Below are 19159 nucleotides of genomic sequence, written 5' to 3'. Positions count from 1 at the left end.
CCTTCCCGCTAGCCTCGTAGCAGTGATGACTTGGTTCCGGTAACGACTGTGAAACAAGGAATCCATACTCTGCAGCTCGTATTCAGTTAGCAACGCACGTCGTCAGAACTACGTCCTTATCGCCTCGATTGAACGATTCGAAATGCGTCGTTAAATGCTAGGGCAATCTCGTTTCCATAGAAAAGAGTGGAATGTCAATGTCGGGCTTACTTAAAACGTAACTGCCAGCGGAGAGAAATTAATTCAGTGCATAAAATGCTCGGCAGCAACGAGATCCGGACCACTTCCAAAGTATCAGCCAGTCAGAATTTGCGTATCCCTTCTCAACACTCACCCAATTCAGTATCAAAGTTTACCAGCTGTCAGCCCCCTACTAGCCGACCTACTAATTGCCTTAGACTGGCCGTAACTAGCGCCTCCATACGTATGTCATCGTGGACTGCAGTGGAGCGGGGACCGTGCTGCAGGCAGCTATGAAGTATGAACTGCCGAGATCTAGATCAGCGTGAGATTTCAATAAGAGGCGTGCATCTACTTCCCTACGCTGTTTCAGCCATCACCATCATTCTCCCTGCATCTTGTTCGTCGCCTGTGTGGCAATCTTCCTGTGTAGGCAGTTGGCTTGCAGAACCCTCTTTCCTGGAGTTCCCAGAGCGCGTGACCCTATCAAGAGCATTGGAAGATCTTGACCTGCCGCTTATCTTCTGCATGGCTGTTTCTTCGCCTTCGGGACCGTGAAGCTCACTGTCTGCGAGGTTGACAACGGCCGCTGCTGGTACTCGTCTCTGGCTGCAAAACCACCGCCATGGATGCTCCCAGCGGCGGAGTTCCGCCTGCCAAGGAGCCGTTGGAAGAGACTGCCCCGGCGGAACAGGACACTTCTACAGCCCCTGCCGCTGAACCAGAGAAGCATCGTGACCACATCTCCATCTCAGGCTCGACGGCCACGTCCGGAGGTCCAAAAGAGAAACAGCCTGCGACCCAGCAGGATGCCCCTGACCAGGACGCAGCCTTTGCGCATCTTCCTGAGGAAGAGAAGCAAATATTGAAGACACAGCTCGACTCTCCCCCGGTCAAAGTGAACTTCTTCGGTCTCTATCGATATGCAGACGCATGGGACTGGCTCATCATCTTCATCAGCGCCATCTGCGCCATCGCTGGTGGTGCTGCCTTGCCGTTGTTCACAGTAAGTCTTGACATCGCTGATAAAATCTTACATCGCTGACGTCCATGCGCAGATTCTTTTCGGCCAGTTGACTACTGCGTTTCAAGGGATCTTCCTCAATACCATGTCGTATGACGAATTCTATCATCAACTCACCAAGTACGTTCTTTATTTTGTCTATATCGGAATCGCTGAATTTGGTACCGTCTACATTTCCACGGTGGGTTTTATCTACACGGGCGAGCATGTCACGCAAAAGATCCGTGAACGGTACCTTGAGGCCATCTTGAGGCAGAATATCGCCTACTTCGACAACCTCGGTGCCGGCGAAATTACCACCCGCATCACTGCCGACACAAATCTCATCCAAGATGGTATCTCCGAAAAGGTTGGACTCACATTGACGGCAATGGCGACTTTCATCACAGCCTTCGTCATTGCCTACGTCAAATATTGGAAGCTCGCCCTCATTTGCACTTCTACCATTGTTTGCCTGGTCTTGGTCATGGGTGGGGGTTCGAGATTTATCGTCAGATTTAACAAGCAGTCACTCGAAAGCTACGGTGTTGGTGGAAGTGTAGCAGAAGAGGTCCTCAGCTCGATCAGGACGGCGACAGCATTTGGAACCCAGGAAAGGCTCGCTCAGCGATATGAGCGTTACTTGAAAGAGGCAGAGAAATGGGGAATGAAATTGCAGATCATTCTTGCATTCATGGTGGGCGCTATGTTTGGAATCATGTACCTCAACTACGGCCTCGGATTCTGGATGGGCTCTCGGTTCCTTGTCGACGGAGAAGTCAACGTGGGTCAGGTCTTGACGATTTTGATGTCGATCCTCATCGGCTCATTCAGTTTGGGAAATGTGTCGCCACATGGCCAGGCCTTTGCCAGCGCTGTTGCGGCGGCGGCGAAGATTTACAGCACAATCGATCGTACTTCTCCTCTGGATCCGTCGTCCAATGACGGTGAGACTCTGGAGCATGTCGAGGGCACCATCGAACTGCGAAACGTCAAGCACATCTATCCGTCACGTCCAGAGGTAGCTGTCATGGACGATGTGAGCCTGTTCATCCCCGCTGGAAAGACCACCGCTTTGGTCGGTCCGTCCGGATCGGGAAAAAGCACCATCATCGGGTTGGTGGAGCGTTTCTACAATCCAGTCAAAGGCACGGTTCTCCTGGATGGCCACGACATCCAGACGCTGAATCTCCGGTGGCTGCGACAACAGATCTCGCTTGTCAGTCAAGAGCCCATTCTGTTCGCGACCACCATTTATGAGAACATCAAATTCGGTCTGATCGGCTCGCGGTTCGAGAATGAGCCCGAGGACAAGATTCGGCAGCGGATTGAGGACGCAGCCAAAATGGCCAATGCCCACGACTTCATCACAGCATTGCCTGAAGGGTATGAGACTAATGTCGGGGAACGAGGCTTCTTGCTGTCTGGTGGTCAGAAACAACGTATTGCTATTGCTCGTGCCGTCGTGAGCGATCCCAAAATTCTCCTACTCGATGAAGCCACGTCCGCGTTGGATACCAAATCTGAAGGTGTCGTCCAGGCCGCTCTTGACAAAGCCGCGGAGGGCCGGACAACCATCGTCATCGCCCATCGGCTGTCGACCATCAAAAATGCGCACAATATTGTTGTTCTGGTTGGCGGAAAGGTCGCGGAGCAAGGAACACATGATGAATTGCTGGATAGCAACGGTGCTTACTTCAAGCTAGTCGAGGCGCAGCGCATCAATGAAGCGAAAGATGCCCAAGCTGTGCAAGTTGAGGAAGAAAATGAAGCAGAATCCGATCTTCCCGAAGACCCAGTCGTTCGAGCCACGACTGCGAAGAGCGATGGCGCAGTGGATGGGAAGTCATCGGAAGCACTTGAACGGACTAACACGAAGAAATCGCTTTCCAGTGTCGTTCTCTCCAAGAAGGGTCCTGAGACCGACCGACACTATTCCCTGTGGACTTTGATTAAGTTCATTGCCTCGTTCAATCGACCTGAGACTGTGATCATGCTTATTGGTCTGGTGTTCTCGATGTTGGCAGGTGGTGGTCAGCCAACGCAGGCCGTTTTATTCTCCAAAGCTATTACCACCCTTGCTCTGCCTCCTAGCATGTTCGCAAAGCTGAGACATGACGCCAACTTTTGGTCACTCATGTTCCTGGTCCTTGGAATCGCCCAGTTTTTCCTCTACGGCACCCAGGGCGCAGCCTTTGCGTTCAGCTCGGAAAAGCTCATCCGTCGAGCAAGGAGCCAGGCCTTCCGGGCCATGCTGCGTCAAGACATCTCTTTCTTCGACAAGGAAGAGAATAGCACTGGCGCTCTGACCTCCTTCCTCTCGACCGAGACAAAACATCTGTCCGGCATCAGCGGAGTGACTTTGGGAACAATCCTGATGGTTTCAACCACTCTCACTGCTGCTTTGGTGGTGGCTCTTGCCATTGGATGGAAACTCGCTCTTGTTTGTATCTCGGTGGTTCCAGTGCTCCTTGCCTGTGGCTTCTACCGGTTTTGGATGCTGGCCCAATTCCAGGCAAGAGCTAAGAAGGCATACGAATCGTCCGCTAGCTATGCCTGCGAGGCTACTTCGGCCATCCGCACTGTTGCGTCCCTGACTCGGGAGGAGGATGTCTTGGCGGCCTACCGCGCTCAACTCCAAAAGCAGGCGAGGGCTAGTCTGATATCAGTCATAAAATCGTCTCTTCTGTATGCTGCTTCCCAGGGTCTTTCCTTCTTCTGCATGGCTCTTGGCTTCTGGTACGGTGGAACTTTGCTTGGGCATCATGAATATTCTATGTTTCAATTCTTTGTTTGTTTCAGTGAAGTCATCTTTGGAGCGCAGTCTGCAGGGACTGTTTTCTCTTTCGCTCCCGATATGGGCAAGGCGAAGAATGCAGCGGCCGAATTTAAGAACTGTTTGATCGCAAGCCACCGATAGATGTCTGGTCTCCAGACGGAGAGCAGGTTGACAATGTGGAGGGAACTATTGAATTCCGGGATGTCCACTTCAGATATCCAACTCGTCCGGAGCAACCAGTCCTCCGCGGCCTGAATCTGACAGTCAAGCCGGGACAGTACGTGGCCCTCGTCGGTGCCAGCGGATGCGGGAAGAGTACCACGATTGCCCTCCTGGAGCGATTCTACGACCCTCTTTCGGGCGGTGTCTACGTGGACGGAAAGGACATCTCGCGGTTGAATGTCAACTCTTACCGGAGCTTCTTGGCCCTCGTCAGCCAGGAACCTACGCTGTACCAGGGCACCATCAGGGAGAATATCCTCCTGGGGAGCAATCAGGAAGACGTGCCCGAAGAGGCTATTATCAAAGCGTGCAAAGATGCCAACATCTATGATTTCATCATGTCACTTCCGTAAGTCATACCCAGGTCGAGCTTCCAAGTAGTGCTGCTTGAATGCTGACATGTGCATAGGGAGGGCTTCGATACCGTAGTTGGCAGCAAGGGAGGGATGTTGTCCGGCGGACAAAAACAACGTGTGGCCATTGCCCGCGCTCTCCTTCGGGATCCCAAAATTTTACTTCTCGACGAAGCCACGTCGGCGCTTGACTCGGAATCAGAGAAGGTGGTGCAGGCTGCCCTGGACGCCGCTGCGCGAGGACGCACGACCATTGCGGTGGCTCACCGTCTCAGCACTATCCAGAACGCCGACATCATCTACGTGTTCGACCAAGGCCGGATCGTCGAGAGTGGAACACACAGCGAGCTTATCCGGAACAAAGGCCGCTATTACGAATTGGTGAACCTGCAGAGTCTCGGAAAGACTCACTAGACGGCTTACCTCTGTCTATATTGTGCTATTTATATATATATACCAGCCCCCCTCCTCCCAACCCCATATTCCCTCCGAGATATTTATGCATCTCATCTCCTAACCTCGTCATAATATCTCCACTGGTTTTGTTTATATAATAGATATTTTTTGTACCCGGTTTTCTTCTTTTCTTGGTGTGCTATTTACCCTTCTTGTACATATCTCTTTTGACTTTGAGTTTCTTCCCTGCACCCCTGGAGTTTTGTAGATGGTGACTCCTGTTACCACTGTCTGCATGTACTTTTCAGACTCTCCATATAGCCGGATTGGGCCTTTCTCTTTAGTCTTAATAGTAGTAGTTAGATAAATAGATTCATAAACGAGAAATAGCATCTCTGGTTCGTCAACAGCTAAAAACGAGGAAAGTAGAAGCCGTTATTCCCCTTTTAACGCCGACCAGACCCAACACATTTCGTACTGTACAACAAGAGCACCGCAACGAAGGTAAAATAAGAGACCAGCAATCGCAATCAAGAGAGAAAAAGCTGGAGGGGTCACTCTGGAAACCTCTTTCGTTCTCTCCGTGCAAATCAATCAATAATCAATCCAATCAATCATCAGCAGAAACCCCAAACTCCCTCTGCACGTCGATATGACGGACCCCTCGCGCATCGGCAATCAATCCTAGCAGGCCTTGCCCAATGTCCCTGATTTCATTGTACGAGTGCAGCAGGCGAATGTGGTTCTGGACTGTCTTGCTGGCGTCATTGGGGGATCTGTATAAAACCGTCAGTACAGTACACTCAGTTAAAAAGAAGAAGACACTTCGACGGTTTTTTTTCGGGTCAAACTTACTTAAGTTTCGCCCTCGTCTCTGCCAGTTGGGACTCTGTCTCTGCGATTTGGGATTCTAGTTTGGAGATGGAGGCGCGGAGGGAGGACTGTATATATACCCATTTTCTGTCAGTATGGCTTTCTTCGTTTCATTGTCATGGGATGTATTTATTAATGGTAAGGGGAGTCAAAAAAAATCAAACTGATTCATTACGGACAATTTTCTTCTCTCGTTGGGTTACCTGCTCTGGTGACAATGAGAGGTTGTTGTTCTCTTTCTTCTTCTCTCCTCCTCCGACAGAGGAGGTGGTGGTGCTGTTGGTTGTACTACTTGGTGATAAAGACGACATATCTTCGTAGATTTTTATGCTATCTTTCTGACAGTTCAGGTGAGAAGGGTGACTTGGATGTTTGGTTGTCACTTGGTGGATGATGCGTGATAGTATGAGATTATGTATTCGGTATGTATCGGTACTGTAACAGGGCGAGTAACATATCCTTCAAGTACTGCGCTTTACGAGTCGTGCTGTACAGAAAACATGAGTAAACAGGGGCGCTGATTTCAGATAATAAATGCACTTAAAAAAAAGAAAAATATAAAATAAATGAATAAAAAAAGAATCTTGTCATGAGATGGTAGTGGATATTATATCCGAAGAAGTTCTAATTATTACAGTTATGTAGAGAGGGCTGTAAACGGAAAAAAAAACTTCTACGGCACGGTACAGTACAATACAATATACTTCATTTCGAAGTAATATCACCAGTTATTCAATATTTACCCTCCTGCTCGTCTGCAAGACGAACTGACTTACAGCTCTAGGACTCAGTTAAGATCGTGCATGCATGACGGCCCCATCGAACTGCTGCTGGGTGATTGTTCGATTAGTTCGATTAGTTTTCTGGGCCGGCTGCGGCGGAACTGGACGATCGCCGGGGCCAATCAGGAACGATTCTCTAATAACGCTGTACCTCCTCCGGACACCAGCGTATGTCGCCTGCAACCTCCAAGCAACCTGTCCTCCCAACATCCTGCGGCCTCGAATCTCGCGTCGTGTTGGACGCTTCACCTTGCTGGACCTTGTGCTCGGCTCAGCCCAGCTGGTTGTAACATGACCGCCGCGGCTACGTGTCCGATCCAGCCTTAACTCTTTTGTCTACGACTTATTGCGTCGGTCTTCCGCACTCGAGAGCAACAGGGGCAAACCCCTCCGCCCGGGGTTCTGATTCTTCGCACATCTCTCTTTCCTCCGGCACCTAGGTCTCCAAAATGACGATGCGAAGTTTGGCGCTGCCGCTGGCCCTCTTGCTGGCTAGACAGGTCTCCGCTCATGGAGGCCATGAGGCTGTACCTGAGGGCCAGGCCATTTCCGCAGATCCCATCGTCAGTTTACCCGCCTTCTTCCTTGTGCTACTTAATTATCTGAAGATGCACTTTGCTAACAAAGGGCATCAAACAGGATGCGACGTTATGGATCCATATGATCTTGATGGGGGTGGCCTTCGGCATAATCTTTCCTTTGGGCATGGTTCTGGGGGTAAACAAGCACCGTACAATTCCGAGAATAGAAATTGAACGGCTAGCTAACGAGCTCCTCCTGATGATTTAGATTATACGCTCTCGCTGGCACGTTCCGGTCCAGGTTGTCGGTACCGTCGTTGCCGTGTTGGCCTACTTCCTCGGCCATGCCCACAAAGGACGCCAGTTCGCTAAGAACATTCACGCTTCATTTGCCAACTCCCTCATGCTTATGATGGTTCTGCAGGTTGTCCTGGGTGTCTATCTCAAGCTTCATCTCTCCAAGGGTATTCATGGCCGGATCCGTCGATTCATCGTCATCTGTCATGGCGTCATCGGCAAGTTGATGCCGGTGGTCAGCTGGGTGCAAATGCTCTTTGGTGGCATCACTGCCCTGGGTTTCTGTCGCGGCGACCATCTCGGCCAGTGCCTCGCACATTTCATTATGGGAAGTGCATTTATCGCTTACGGAATCCTGTTGACCATCCTCCTCCTGGTCGGTCAGTATTGGCTGCGTCGCACCGGCCGGAGCCAGGAATTCTTCGACTCGCTCGTCATTGCCGCCTGGGGCTGTGTTAACACTTTTACCGAGCATCGCTGGGGCGGTCCATGGGTTCACAATGATCTGCAGCACACGACTATGGGCATTGTCTGGTGGTGCGCCGGTCTGCTGGGTATCTGGCTGAGCCGTAAGAGAAACGGTCGTCCCAAGCGCAACCTCGTTCCCGCAATTGTCATCCTGTTGACCGGGTACGCCATGTCTGCGCATCCACAGACCTTGCATCTTAGCACCATGGTCCACACAGTCTTTGGATATACCTTGATGGCTGCTGGAGCAGCGAGAATCATCGAGATTTCCTTTGTTCTGAAAGATCGAAGCACACTCAGCCCGGATGGCTCCGATCCGCACAGTTTCCAATATCTACCACCATTTGTAAGTACTTGTCGTGGAAACTTGGGATGAAGTGTGGGCTAACTTGAAGCCCCAGCTTCTTTACGCCTCCGGGTTCCTCTTCATGGGCGCAACGGAGGAGCAGATGAAGCTCCTCACCGATGCCAACATTACGCACGTCTCCTATATCCTCATTCTGTATAGCATCGCATTCCTCCTCTTCCTTTGTAAGTAGGACCAGTTTGTGGGGTTCCTTTCGAGAGTTGTCTTCATGCTAATGGTATTTCCCTTCAGTCGTGAATGTCCTCCTCCACATTTATGCTGTTCATGCATTCCCCGATTCGGCCACCGTTAGCCATGCTCATCGACGAGCCGCGGCTTCTGGCGCCGCAGGGTCTGCCCGGCCAAAGCCACACCGTTCCGAGTCCTCCGTTTCTTCGTTCACCAACGTCAACGGTGGGTTCTCTAGGCTGGCGAATGGCCATGCTCGGACCCGCTCGGAGGCGCAGCAAATCCAAGAGGCCGAAGAGTATGAGCTGCAGGGACTCATTTCTGAAGAGGATGACAATGAGGAAGTCGGCAAGAAAGCTGGCGGAGATGAGGAGAATCCTCTAATTGCGAAGGAAACTGGAACCAGGGCGTGATTGTGTAACCATCCAGTTGACAGGATGGATGAGGAAGTTGTAATTTTCCAATACTTAAACAAACTGACTTTGGGTGGGAAGGAGGGAAAGAAACAAACAAACAGTCCTTTTCAGATCAGATACCCAAACCGCCCGTTCAACTTGCCATGAGCAAAGCATATGATATGATATGCTTATTGCCGTTACGGTGGGCATTATAATACCTCAGGTACATTTATAGATACATATTTATTTTTTTTAGTCTCTGTCACCCTAGGATAGTCTCACTCGTATTCGTTTTAGGACAGGGTAGCTCGGATAACGGCGTTTTGTTTCGATTAACTGAATTCAAGTTTTTATAGTGAGAAAAAAAATTACATCGCCTTATGTTTGTTTCCCCGTTATTGAACTCCGTCCGGACCGCAATGTCTATCTATCAAAAAAAAAAAAGACCAATCCATCCCATTATTCATTCCCATTGACAAAAAAACCCCGTAGGAGGAAATAAATTACCACGTCTCCCCTCAATTTTTTCCCTTCGATCATCTTTCACTTGGAAGAATGGATAAAAGATACAGGTTGAAATGCTGATTTTTATATGCTGGTCAAGGCGCCGGGGCAGCTACTTCGCCCGTAGGAGTCGAATTAACAGCAAGGTTGGAGATTGGCATTGTTGTTGTTGAAGACGCGGCCAGACTCTCGATATTGGGCGGGAAGATCGGGTGCAGCGGATAGATCGGTGCGACGTTCCTCTCTCCGTCGAAGAGCAGAATGTTCTGCAGCGGCTGTTCCCGCGCGCTCAGGACGTTGATGACGTCTTGCGCCAGGCTGCCGCCCAGGAACGCGGCCACGGGGCTCAGCTCGCAGCCCAGGTTCTGGAGGAAGCTGCGCAGGAATTCTGCGTCGAGTGTGCTGAGATCGAGTTGCAGCTCCCGGTGGCGCTCGCTAGCCAGCTTCGTGAAGAGTTCCAGGTCCGGACGCGAAAAGGTCGGCACCTTCCCGCCGGACAGCTTTTGGAACTCCCAAAGTGCTCGAAGGCAGGTGAGAAGGGGCGTCACCTGCTTCCGTCTTCGCGGGATGCGGGTGAAGTCTTCGGGGAGTGGAGAGGTATTTGCGAGGAGCAGAGGAGTGTACACCTCCCGTTTGGTCACCATTTCAATGATCTTGTCGTTTTCCCTTTTCGTAGTGATGTTCAAGATGGTTCGCGTGGGCGTCTCCTGCGGCGGGGATGCGACATTCGACTTCTCCCGCTCGATCACGAAGTCATGGGAGATCAGGTCTGCGAATACGTACCCATAGAATCCATGCAGACCGGCAGCATAAAAAGGTCGGTTAGAAATGCGACAGGCAGCATTGATGGTCGTGCAGGTGGGAAAATCCAGATCCGTGGCTATTGTGATGTCAAACCCCGCAAAGAATTCCGGAAGTTTCGTGCGAACATTGTCGGTATCAACGTTAACCCGGACTCTGGGGTTCATGCTGCGGACTTGAGGTGCTGCAGCTTGAGCTCGCTATTACTGTCAGCACGTTCACTGATAGAAACAGACGGGTTTAGATCACACATTTTGGCCCACATGTTCCTGGGACACGAAGAATTGGGCTCCCAAGTCCATCTCTGTGACGACCTCATGGTCCAGAATGGTCAACGACCCAATTCCTGCCAGCACCAGGTTCTTCGCGATCTCGTTCGCCAATGCCTTGAACGTAATAAGAAGGATATTGGCTGATCTCAATCTGTAAAAAGACAGCAGCTCCAGGTCAGACCATCCATTCCTTTTCTTAATGCTAGGAGGATGCCGTACTTTTCTTGGGCCTTGACTCCCCAAAGACGAATTTGTCGGTCGTAGAGTGCAATCTCATCTAATGTGACACGTGAGACCACTGCGTGAGCTGAACGATCAGAAAGGTCCATTTCGACTCACCTGCACTGATAGTCTGGCCATTGTTCTCCTGTGCTTCCATGATGTCGAACACTCGTCGGTGGAGGCTGAGGAATGCGGGGGAGGAGATATCAAGACGAGGGGGCGCTGAGCTGGTAACAGAAGGTGGATGGATAGTTGCCAGATACAGGCACGGGACGATCAAGGGCGGTGTATCCTAATCCTGCAGGCTCCTGAGTTCGCCAGGGAACCTGCAGCAGTCCACTGCTGCTGCTGCTGCAAAGCTCTGATGTCTCTGTGGAGCAGGCCGTGAGACAAAGGAGGCATGTACTGTCTACCACGTGACTGGGATGGCTCCGGCCGGTGTCAGGCAGTCTGGGAGATCAGTTTCGGAGCAGAATATCAAACGATCATTCGCAAGTCGTTCATCCTAAATCGACCCAGGGTTGAGGATTTTATGACGTGGAAAAGGCGGGTATTGTCTGCTGTGCGCCTCAGTCCAGACGCCGAGTGCCACTCAGACGCCTCCCACTGCGCGCGGTGCATTTAATTAATCCATTAATAATTGCCTGCTCCTCCGTAATCTCGTCCGTAACTGAGCCAGAGACTCCTCCGCAGGAACCCGACTGCCAACGAGCTTGGTAGTTAGGTTCTTAGTGCAGATCGAGCTGTGGGCGCCCACCTCCTCTCCTCGCACAGCACTCGTCACTCGACCGTGGCCCGTCCCACCTCCCGTCCGTCATCCTCTCTCCTCTCCTCGCCCTCCCCAGGCTCGCCCTTTTCCACTCCATCCATCCTTTCTCATCTGCAGCTGGCGTAGCTGGCAAGTTATCGTTGCCAGTTGGATACTCGGCTTATCTCGAGGCGTCTATTTGGACAGCTCCTCTGGCGTCCCCACCTGCCCAGCTATGGTACGTTCTCAGAGCCTTGCACGCAGTCCTCTGCCATCTTTCCCCCAGAGTTATAATTTCAAGGCTGGTCCGTCCTAACGATGGAGGGAAGCTGGTCGATGCCCATATAACCAATATTGACCGTGCTCCCTTCTCTAGTCGGGAAACTTCGACTATCCTCCCGCTTCCAGTCGCGCCCCTCGTGGCTCTGCCTCCGAACGGCCCCAAGGCCATCCCAACGTCGCTGCTCGACTGCAGCATCTTCGGGATCTTCTAGTCTCGGAACGTGCTCGCGAAAGATCCGGCGAAACGACCGCCCGTGCTCTCGAAACGCTCAACCAAGAGCTCGAGGAGCTCCGCTCGGACCGTGTCCGGGACCGATCTAACTACGAACAGGCTCGGGCGGCTGTCGATCGACAGCTACAGCAGCTCCAGTCCGACTTTTCTACCCGGAGGGCTGATCGTATCCGTCGACGGATCCCGGACCGTGAGCGGCAACGTAATTCACTGATGGAGCAGGAACCAGACCCGTCTACCAGCCGTCAGAGGCGCCGTGGGCTGAGGCCGAGCGAGTCTCTGGCAAGACTCAGAGACGGCAGAACGAACAGAACTGGCAACATGGATCTGGATGGGCTCACAGGTCTCCAGCGAGGACTCCAGCAGGCCGCTGCGAGGATCGGAGATGCAGATGCAGCCATCGCCTCCGCTCTTGATGAGGCTATTCCCCGCCTTGATTCACCAGCAATTCCCGAATTCGAGTGGGATAGCCCTCTCGTTCCGGATCATCCCATGGACTCTCAGGTGAATGGATGGAGGGCCAAGCGACGCAAGCTCGATTCAGACGATAATAGAGAAGGCCTGCGGGGCTTCAGCTATGGGCATTACGGCCAAGTGGTTCCGGGAGCCTTGAAAATGGAGATTGCCAGTTGCGATGGGGGAACCTATTGCGGCGACAATGGTGAAAGCTCTTGGCCGGAGAACGTGTTGCTCAACGACTCGTCCGTCTACTGCACGAAAAGTGACCGGTGTAACCTGATCTTGAGGCATCGTGGAGAGACTCCTTTTTGCCTGAAGAAGATTGTCATCAAGGCCCCCAAGTCTGGATTCGATGCTCCGTATGTCTCCTCCGCTACTTGGAACGTTTCATGTATAGTCTGCTTACGTCTGCGCCTAACAGTATCCAAGAAGGCATGATATTCGTCTCGATGACCTCGGATGGATTGCTAGAACGCACAGAGCAATACCAGATTCAGTATTCGCCACATCGCCGGAGATGCCGTCGTAACAGGGGACCAGGATCTCGACCTTCCCTAGAGTACATGAATTCATATCGGTATCCACTGCAAGCACTGGAGAGGACCGTGTTGACGGATTCTGATCATTATTCTGATTCCGAAATGGAGTCGAGCGCAACAACAAGAGCAGGTCAATACTACCCGGGTTCAACGTCGGACAACCCGGTTCCCGAGTTCAGAGTGACCACAGACTATGACGACAAGTCCGAGGATGGCGGTGACGAAAACAGGGAGGATGACGATGACCTGCCCTCAGCCACGGAGATAGAACGGATGGATATGGAGCAATTTGAAGATGACCTGCTTTGCCCTGAGGATGAAGAGAGTGAGAGCGATGATGACAATGAGCTGAGCGCCTTCAATCGTGGTCGTCTCGAAATGCGGCGACAAATGAGAGCTCTTCGCGGGCAGGATGATATACTACGGAGGCGACGAATGGCTCCCAGTCTGATAGAGCCGGTTGGGCCTCCGGCCCGAGGAAGCTCGAGTCAGGCGGGCGGAGCTTCCCATACCCCTGAGGTGATGAAACCACACGCTCGATTTTTCATCGAGCGGGACAAAAGCATGGTCAGCATTAAATTCGACCCGCCACCGTACGTCAACCCTGCCATTTGTGACTGATTGCCCACGTCTACTGACATGACATAGTTCCGGCAAATTCATATTGATCAAACTGTTTAGCCCCTATAAGGGAGGCAACATTGACATTCAGAGCATCATTGTCTACGGTTTTGCAGGTCCACGATACTTCCCTGCGGGCCAGTTCAGGTAACGTGATTGATTACGATTCGGACAGAATGAATTAAAAAGAAAATTCATATGATGGCTTTATTTAAAAGAAACGATCGGATTCTTTCTCTCCGTCGTGATGAACTGATGGGAGATATGATATGACCTTCCTTTTTTTTCCCCCATATCGAACGGCTACGACATTCGTTTGATAGAGTATAGCATTGGGGCCCAGTGGCGGGTTTTGCTGTTGTAGTACTGTTTTGAACAGAAAACATGTACTATTAGATATCTCTTCATTTACGATATGGCTAGTTATTATGACTCCTTGACGACTGTACTACTCAACTCTCATCTCTCATGCTCAACCAGCTCGTTCGCTATCTTACTATCTACCTCGTCTGTCTATAACTCGGCGTAGGATTTTAGAGATTTCCACAGATGGAGCGAGCAACAACGTCGAGACAACGGAACTACAGTAGCAAGTAGAAATTAATTCAAATCAAATCAATGAATGAATGCATGAATGCATGCATTCGATAATAGCTATAACTCAATAATACCCTTTTGCTTTTAAAAGGAAACCAACACAACAAAGGCGTGCAGATATATAATACTACACATACGCCAGGTACGAGCTCAAAAAGTTGATCGGGAAAAAAAAGAAGATTTGGATGGATTCATTCATTCATTCGAAGTAATAGCACTAAAATGAAAAAATAACGAGAAGATACAATCCATGAAGAAAAAAAAAGAAAAAAGAAAGGAAAAGCTGAAAGCTGAAAGCTGAAACTCATAAAATAAAAAAAGCGCAAAACGATCCCATCATCTACTAACCACACATGCCAAAGAGGAAAAAAAGGAGAAAAAAAGGAATGGGAATCAAATCGGAGTTAAAGAGACGTAATGATTGTAAATTCATACCAACGAAGCGAAAATAAAGAAAAAAAAAGAGGTGGGAGAGAAGAAGTTTGCATGCATGTAGTATGTACAAGAAAACGGGTTCGGTCGTGTCGGTCTCTGGCGGCGACAGCAGCAAAAGAAACCGGCAGTTCGAGGGGTTTGAAAACAAACAACCCTATAACAATCAAAAAATCACCCGATATTATAACGTCGTGTGCGTCGTGATGAATGTGACTCACTCACGGACGGGAACAGTGCGATATCGAAGTCAGTCATCGGAATTCATACTCGTTCCTCATCATCGCTCATGCAGAAGACCGTTGAAAAAAGAAAGATGCTGGGCCTCGCTTTTGCTGATCCTGATAAACCCTTTCGCCGAATCCCAAAAAAAGTTAAAGAAAAAAGAAATCATATCCCAAGAAGACAAAAAAAGAGAAAATCCAACTCCTAACCAGACAAGCCAAGCTTTTTGCTTTTTTCTTTTGCCCTTTTTAATCCAAGAAAGAAGCAAATACAGAGATAGGACATGAGGAGACATGGCCATTTATATGACGACAACATCTCCGTCAGCATCGGCCGTGTCGGATGCCATCATATCACCGTATTTGCCGACAGACATCAGCATCGAGTCGTCATCTAGGTCAATAGCACTATCATCATTGTTCGTAGCATTAAGACTGCCCATACTCTCAGATAGCGTCACGGACTTGTCGTTCACTGCGTTGCTGGGATTCGAATTCCCTTCCGTGGAATGTCCAGCATTTCCTGACACATTGCTGCCAGCTGTCTCGGGCCTGGAATCGTTTGTCTGATTTCCGGACGTATTCAAAGATTCATTTTTCCCGGGCATCGAGTAGCTTGGCTGCCTCACGAGTTGATTCCCGCGCCCTGTCGATGCCGACGTCGCCAGCGTATTCTGCAAAGAACTAGGAGTATGTTTCATAAATCCACCCTTTTCGACCTGCCACAACATCATCTCATGAAAAAAGACCTTGGTTATCCACCATGCGCTGAAGCTCTGGGCCCCGGCTAGTGTCAGTCGATGCAGGATGCAGTCCCACAATTTGTCCACCGTGTCAACAATGCATTGGGCAGGATGGTTGGGGAATATGTTAGGAAGGTTCAGAATGAACGAAATCCATTTGTCGGGAAAACTGTATTCATCACCAACGGTGGGTTCTACGGCGTATTTGTGGGCCTTCGAATCCTCATCAGGCTGCTGAAAGAATGACTGCACGGAAGGCGGATTGTGGTTGTCCAAGGGTGTAAGGAGAGCTCGAACGTCATGTTTCAAGATCTGTTCAGTGGCTTTTTCTGCACAGGCCGGAATGTTTGCTCTAGAAATCATCTCTTTGGGGTCCACAAACGTGGCGAAATCGAGCCACATTTGGTTGCGATTGTCAGAGTGACAAAGCCATGCAGCTGCCGCGATAGCAGATTGATTGACATCCAGTACATGTTTCAGAAGGTTGCAGAAAATATGCGCCGGTGCCAGCCTTGCCAAAGTTACATGCACTGGATGAGACTTGAATGTTTCTGCGATGTGTCCAGTAAGCCGTTGTGAGATAGAACCAAAAGCGTCAAGCACTGGTCTTGGTACCACTTGCGTGGTAAGTGGCGCCACGAATTCAATCATTTTCTGGTACATAAGCCAGTCGCATTCCTTTATCCAAGGTGCAAGGTTGGGATGCGTGAGAAGTTTCTGTACGGGGACGGTCAAGGTACCATGGAAAGCCGAAAAATGCCGAAAAAGATTCCGCTCCTTGCAGAACCGGAAACTGTCGATGACAGAGATGCAGTGTGTGCGATAGAGTGTTGCCAGCGCGTCCGCAACCTTCAGATCAGTATTTGCTGGAAGATAACCGCGGATATCTGGCAGTTTTAGTGACTCATTATCGACAGAAGTCTCGTTCGAAGAAGGAAAATGGAGCATCTGGCGGATCAGCCGTCCTGTCTGGCTGGCGACATTCTCGAGAGTTATCGTCGAGTTGAAATTCGATCGGAACTGAGAATCGCATGTGCAGCCTGTGTTTGAGGCGACAACAGGGAACTTCGGTGTGAAGGATGTGGTTGGCGATGGGAAAACTGCTGTATCCGCAGGAGGTTGTGAAATGCTTACACTAGAGAGCTTGTAAGTACATGATTTTCAACTCTGGCATGTTATCCTACCTTCTCGGGCGAATTGCAGGTTCAATTGCTTTGCCATCAGTACCAGATGGTCCATTCACATTTGACTGATCCTGAGTATTCGAAGAAAATGTTTGCTGTTTGTCTTCGATGACTGTGAGATCGACGTAGTGGTATTTCGACTCCCCACGGACACCAAGTCGCCGAGTCTGAACGTTAGGGAAAATTATGCGAACAAGCTTTCCGAAGGAAGCAGGATTAAGGACAGAGACATGCTCGCTCCCACACCTCTCTGCATAACAGCAGTACACGCGGTCCCTTCGAACAGACCCGCTGCTTTTTCGGCAGTTTTCCTTCAACCTAGATGACAGGAGAAAAAGAGAGATTAGCAGCAATTCCGGTGACAGGCACTCGTGTACTCACCAAAGCATGGCAAAAACCTGCTTGACTTTCTCTGACTTTCCCCCCGCGCCTTCGTGTTTCTGAACCTCTGCTGCCATCTGCTTCAACGTATAACCCTCGTACTGACGCAGCAGCTTACGCAATTCATTGTCATTTGCAACGGTTGAGGTCGATCCCCGTTTCTTTCGAGCACCGGCTTCCGAGTTCTCATTTTCATCGACCACGCGCTCCGGTATGTGCTCTGGGATGGAGTTATCATACATGGAGGGATACTGCGGCACAGGCATGCCCTGCAGCCCATGAGGCACCATTTCAGGAGCCAAAGAAGTGTGGGGTAAGCCGTGGTTTGGCAATGAATGGCCCTGGAAGTCCTCTGCTCGAGGCATTACATTGCCGTGAGTTTCATGTAATGTTGGATCAAGGGAGCCTCCGCTAGTCGGATGGGCCAGCTGCTGCCCAAAACGCATGATCATCTCCTCTGGATTCGTGTTGAATACATGATGACCTGGTCCAGCTTGCGAGGTCATGAATGGAGAGAACCCTTCGCCGATATGTTGATCCTGTGTCTGCTGCGTGGTGCTGGAATGTATGCTTGCCGTCGAACCTCTGGATCTAGGACGGCGACCTCCCTTCGAGACGGCAGTGTTGGATCGCGATCGCATCGGGTCTGCCGTGCCCGGACGACTCTGCGACCCCATCTGGGGGGGTTGTGACATAGCACTCGAGCTTTGCGAGTGCGCTCGATCTGTTTAGGTCCATTAGCTCGGCACAAAGCAAAACACAAGAAGCAGACGCCGCACTCATGGAAAAAGGGAGTTCCCAATTCTCACCGATATCGGGAGGCATATTATGTCTCTGAGAGCCCGGGCGAACTGAACAATATCAACCTGCGTTGCTGGCGCGAGCAGTGGTGGCAGATTCTGACTGGTGTTTTGATCCTTCAAACCCACATCAACAATTCAGCCGCCTGAGCCGTCAATGGCGAGAACGAAGATCACCGGCAGCTCCAAACTAAAGCAGACAAGTCGCTACTGGGTCCAAGATGCCCTATCAGACCCGATGGGGTTGGTCGTTGCCGCCGCGTAGCAAAGGCCTCGAGATAGTATCGAAATGCAGGGAGAAGAGGATAAACAGAGTCGGCCGTTCCTCAAGCAACCGAGTCCCCATTGTTTGGGTTGGTGGCTGGAGTCACGTGGTTCCATCCAACAATGTTTATGTAACCGGCCCCCACAGCCTACTTCCATTCCGGAATGCCAGTCAACAATGGGCTTATTAAATAATTATTATTATTGAGCTCGATAGCAGGATCCTATACGACTGTCAGTGCTCAATCTGTCATGCGCTTTCACCGTTGAGACAGTTCAATCTCGCCGTCTTGCAATACTTTGGCCTTATGATGAAGCGATGATTTATGACTACAACCATGGGATGCTATCATATGGTTCGATCTACTCTCCAAATCCCCTAGATTCGGAATTCGCTTCCTACCATTCCTCTCTGAAGGGTAGAATTTAAAAAGATAGGAGATCCTACAAAGCAGGCGTCATTTCGAGAGGACCTATGACAATGGCGAACGTCTTGTTTTACACGTGGACACCATATATTTGCTCCTTCGAAACATTGTACAGTACAAAACAAAATAAAAATTAAGAGAGTGGGAAAAAAATAAGAAAAAAAAAGGGGAAGAATAATTACAGCCATAAGTCACAATAAGACTAGGATTTGACTATATCCCCTTCAGGAATTTCTGAACTATTGTCTATTCTATCTATTTGTCTCACTTCAATAACCAGATTTACCTCGCACGGGACAACAATTCTGAGTCACTGCACTAGGTCAATACAATTATAATGGAACACAAATGCACGACCTGGAATGGAAACTGAACACACTTCTATTGGGAATATAGACGGAGTTATACACGAAGTAGATTAGCCTTCTACACACCTGCAACCGCAAACACAAAGGGAAAAAAAGATAGATAGACAGAAAGCCAAGTTAGAAAGGCAACAAAATCTCCCAGCCACAACACGATCCTTCCGCCTTCACACCCTTCTGTACAGTGACCTACGGAAATTTACGCGTCCCCAAGGTCAGAGTTCAGAACGGAGCGTAGTCAGCTAGAAAGAACA

General features: G+C 50.2%; 6 protein-coding genes across 6 annotated transcripts; 3 read left to right on the top strand and 3 right to left on the bottom strand.

Annotated features, from left to right (window-relative positions):
• Positions 1-805: 805 nt before the first annotated feature.
• T310_4097 (Xenobiotic-transporting ATPase) lies at positions 806-4951 on the top strand (the record flags this gene model as incomplete). Its single annotated transcript, XM_013473091.1, has 4 exons — positions 806-1186; positions 1239-3974; positions 4094-4533; positions 4594-4951. The coding sequence occupies 4 exons, from the start codon at positions 806-808 to the stop codon at positions 4949-4951; spliced, it is 3915 nt and encodes a 1304-aa protein (XP_013328545.1).
• A 592-nt stretch (positions 4952-5543) lies between these two features.
• On the bottom strand, positions 5544-5978 carry T310_4096 (Uncharacterized protein; the record flags this gene model as incomplete). Its single annotated transcript, XM_013473090.1, has 3 exons — positions 5544-5709; positions 5789-5905; positions 5971-5978. 3 exons carry the CDS (start codon positions 5976-5978, stop codon positions 5544-5546), a joined length of 291 nt encoding a protein of 96 aa, XP_013328544.1.
• A 1059-nt stretch (positions 5979-7037) lies between these two features.
• On the top strand, positions 7038-8822 carry T310_4095 (Integral membrane protein (Ytp1); the record flags this gene model as incomplete). The annotated part of the gene is made up of 4 exons (XM_013473089.1): positions 7038-7151; positions 7378-8220; positions 8276-8405; positions 8473-8822. The coding sequence occupies 4 exons, from the start codon at positions 7038-7040 to the stop codon at positions 8820-8822; spliced, it is 1437 nt and encodes a 478-aa protein (XP_013328543.1).
• Positions 8823-9406: 584 nt separating this feature from the next.
• On the bottom strand, positions 9407-10763 carry T310_4094 (SUMO activating enzyme; the record flags this gene model as incomplete). The annotated part of the gene is made up of 4 exons (XM_013473088.1): positions 9407-10312; positions 10364-10535; positions 10604-10691; positions 10724-10763. 4 exons carry the CDS (start codon positions 10761-10763, stop codon positions 9407-9409), a joined length of 1206 nt encoding a protein of 401 aa, XP_013328542.1.
• Positions 10764-11589: 826 nt separating this feature from the next.
• On the top strand, positions 11590-13638 carry T310_4093 (uncharacterized protein; the record flags this gene model as incomplete). The annotated part of the gene is made up of 4 exons (XM_013473087.1): positions 11590-11592; positions 11731-12686; positions 12749-13459; positions 13515-13638. 4 exons carry the CDS (start codon positions 11590-11592, stop codon positions 13636-13638), a joined length of 1794 nt encoding a protein of 597 aa, XP_013328541.1.
• A 1404-nt stretch (positions 13639-15042) lies between these two features.
• T310_4092 (DNA damage and replication checkpoint protein Rfx1) lies at positions 15043-17873 on the bottom strand (the record flags this gene model as incomplete). The annotated part of the gene is made up of 4 exons (XM_013473086.1): positions 15043-16618; positions 16668-16958; positions 17049-17772; positions 17858-17873. The coding sequence occupies 4 exons, from the start codon at positions 17871-17873 to the stop codon at positions 15043-15045; spliced, it is 2607 nt and encodes an 868-aa protein (XP_013328540.1).
• Positions 17874-19159: the final 1286 nt, after the last annotated feature.

The sequence above is a fragment of the Rasamsonia emersonii genome, assembly GCF_000968595.1.
Source record: "Rasamsonia emersonii CBS 393.64 chromosome Unknown ctg1118621760094, whole genome shotgun sequence".
Classification (NCBI taxonomy): domain Eukaryota; kingdom Fungi; phylum Ascomycota; class Eurotiomycetes; order Eurotiales; family Trichocomaceae; genus Rasamsonia; species Rasamsonia emersonii.
Note: the sequence above shows the minus strand (reverse complement) of the source record. Positions and strands in the feature narration are given on the sequence as shown.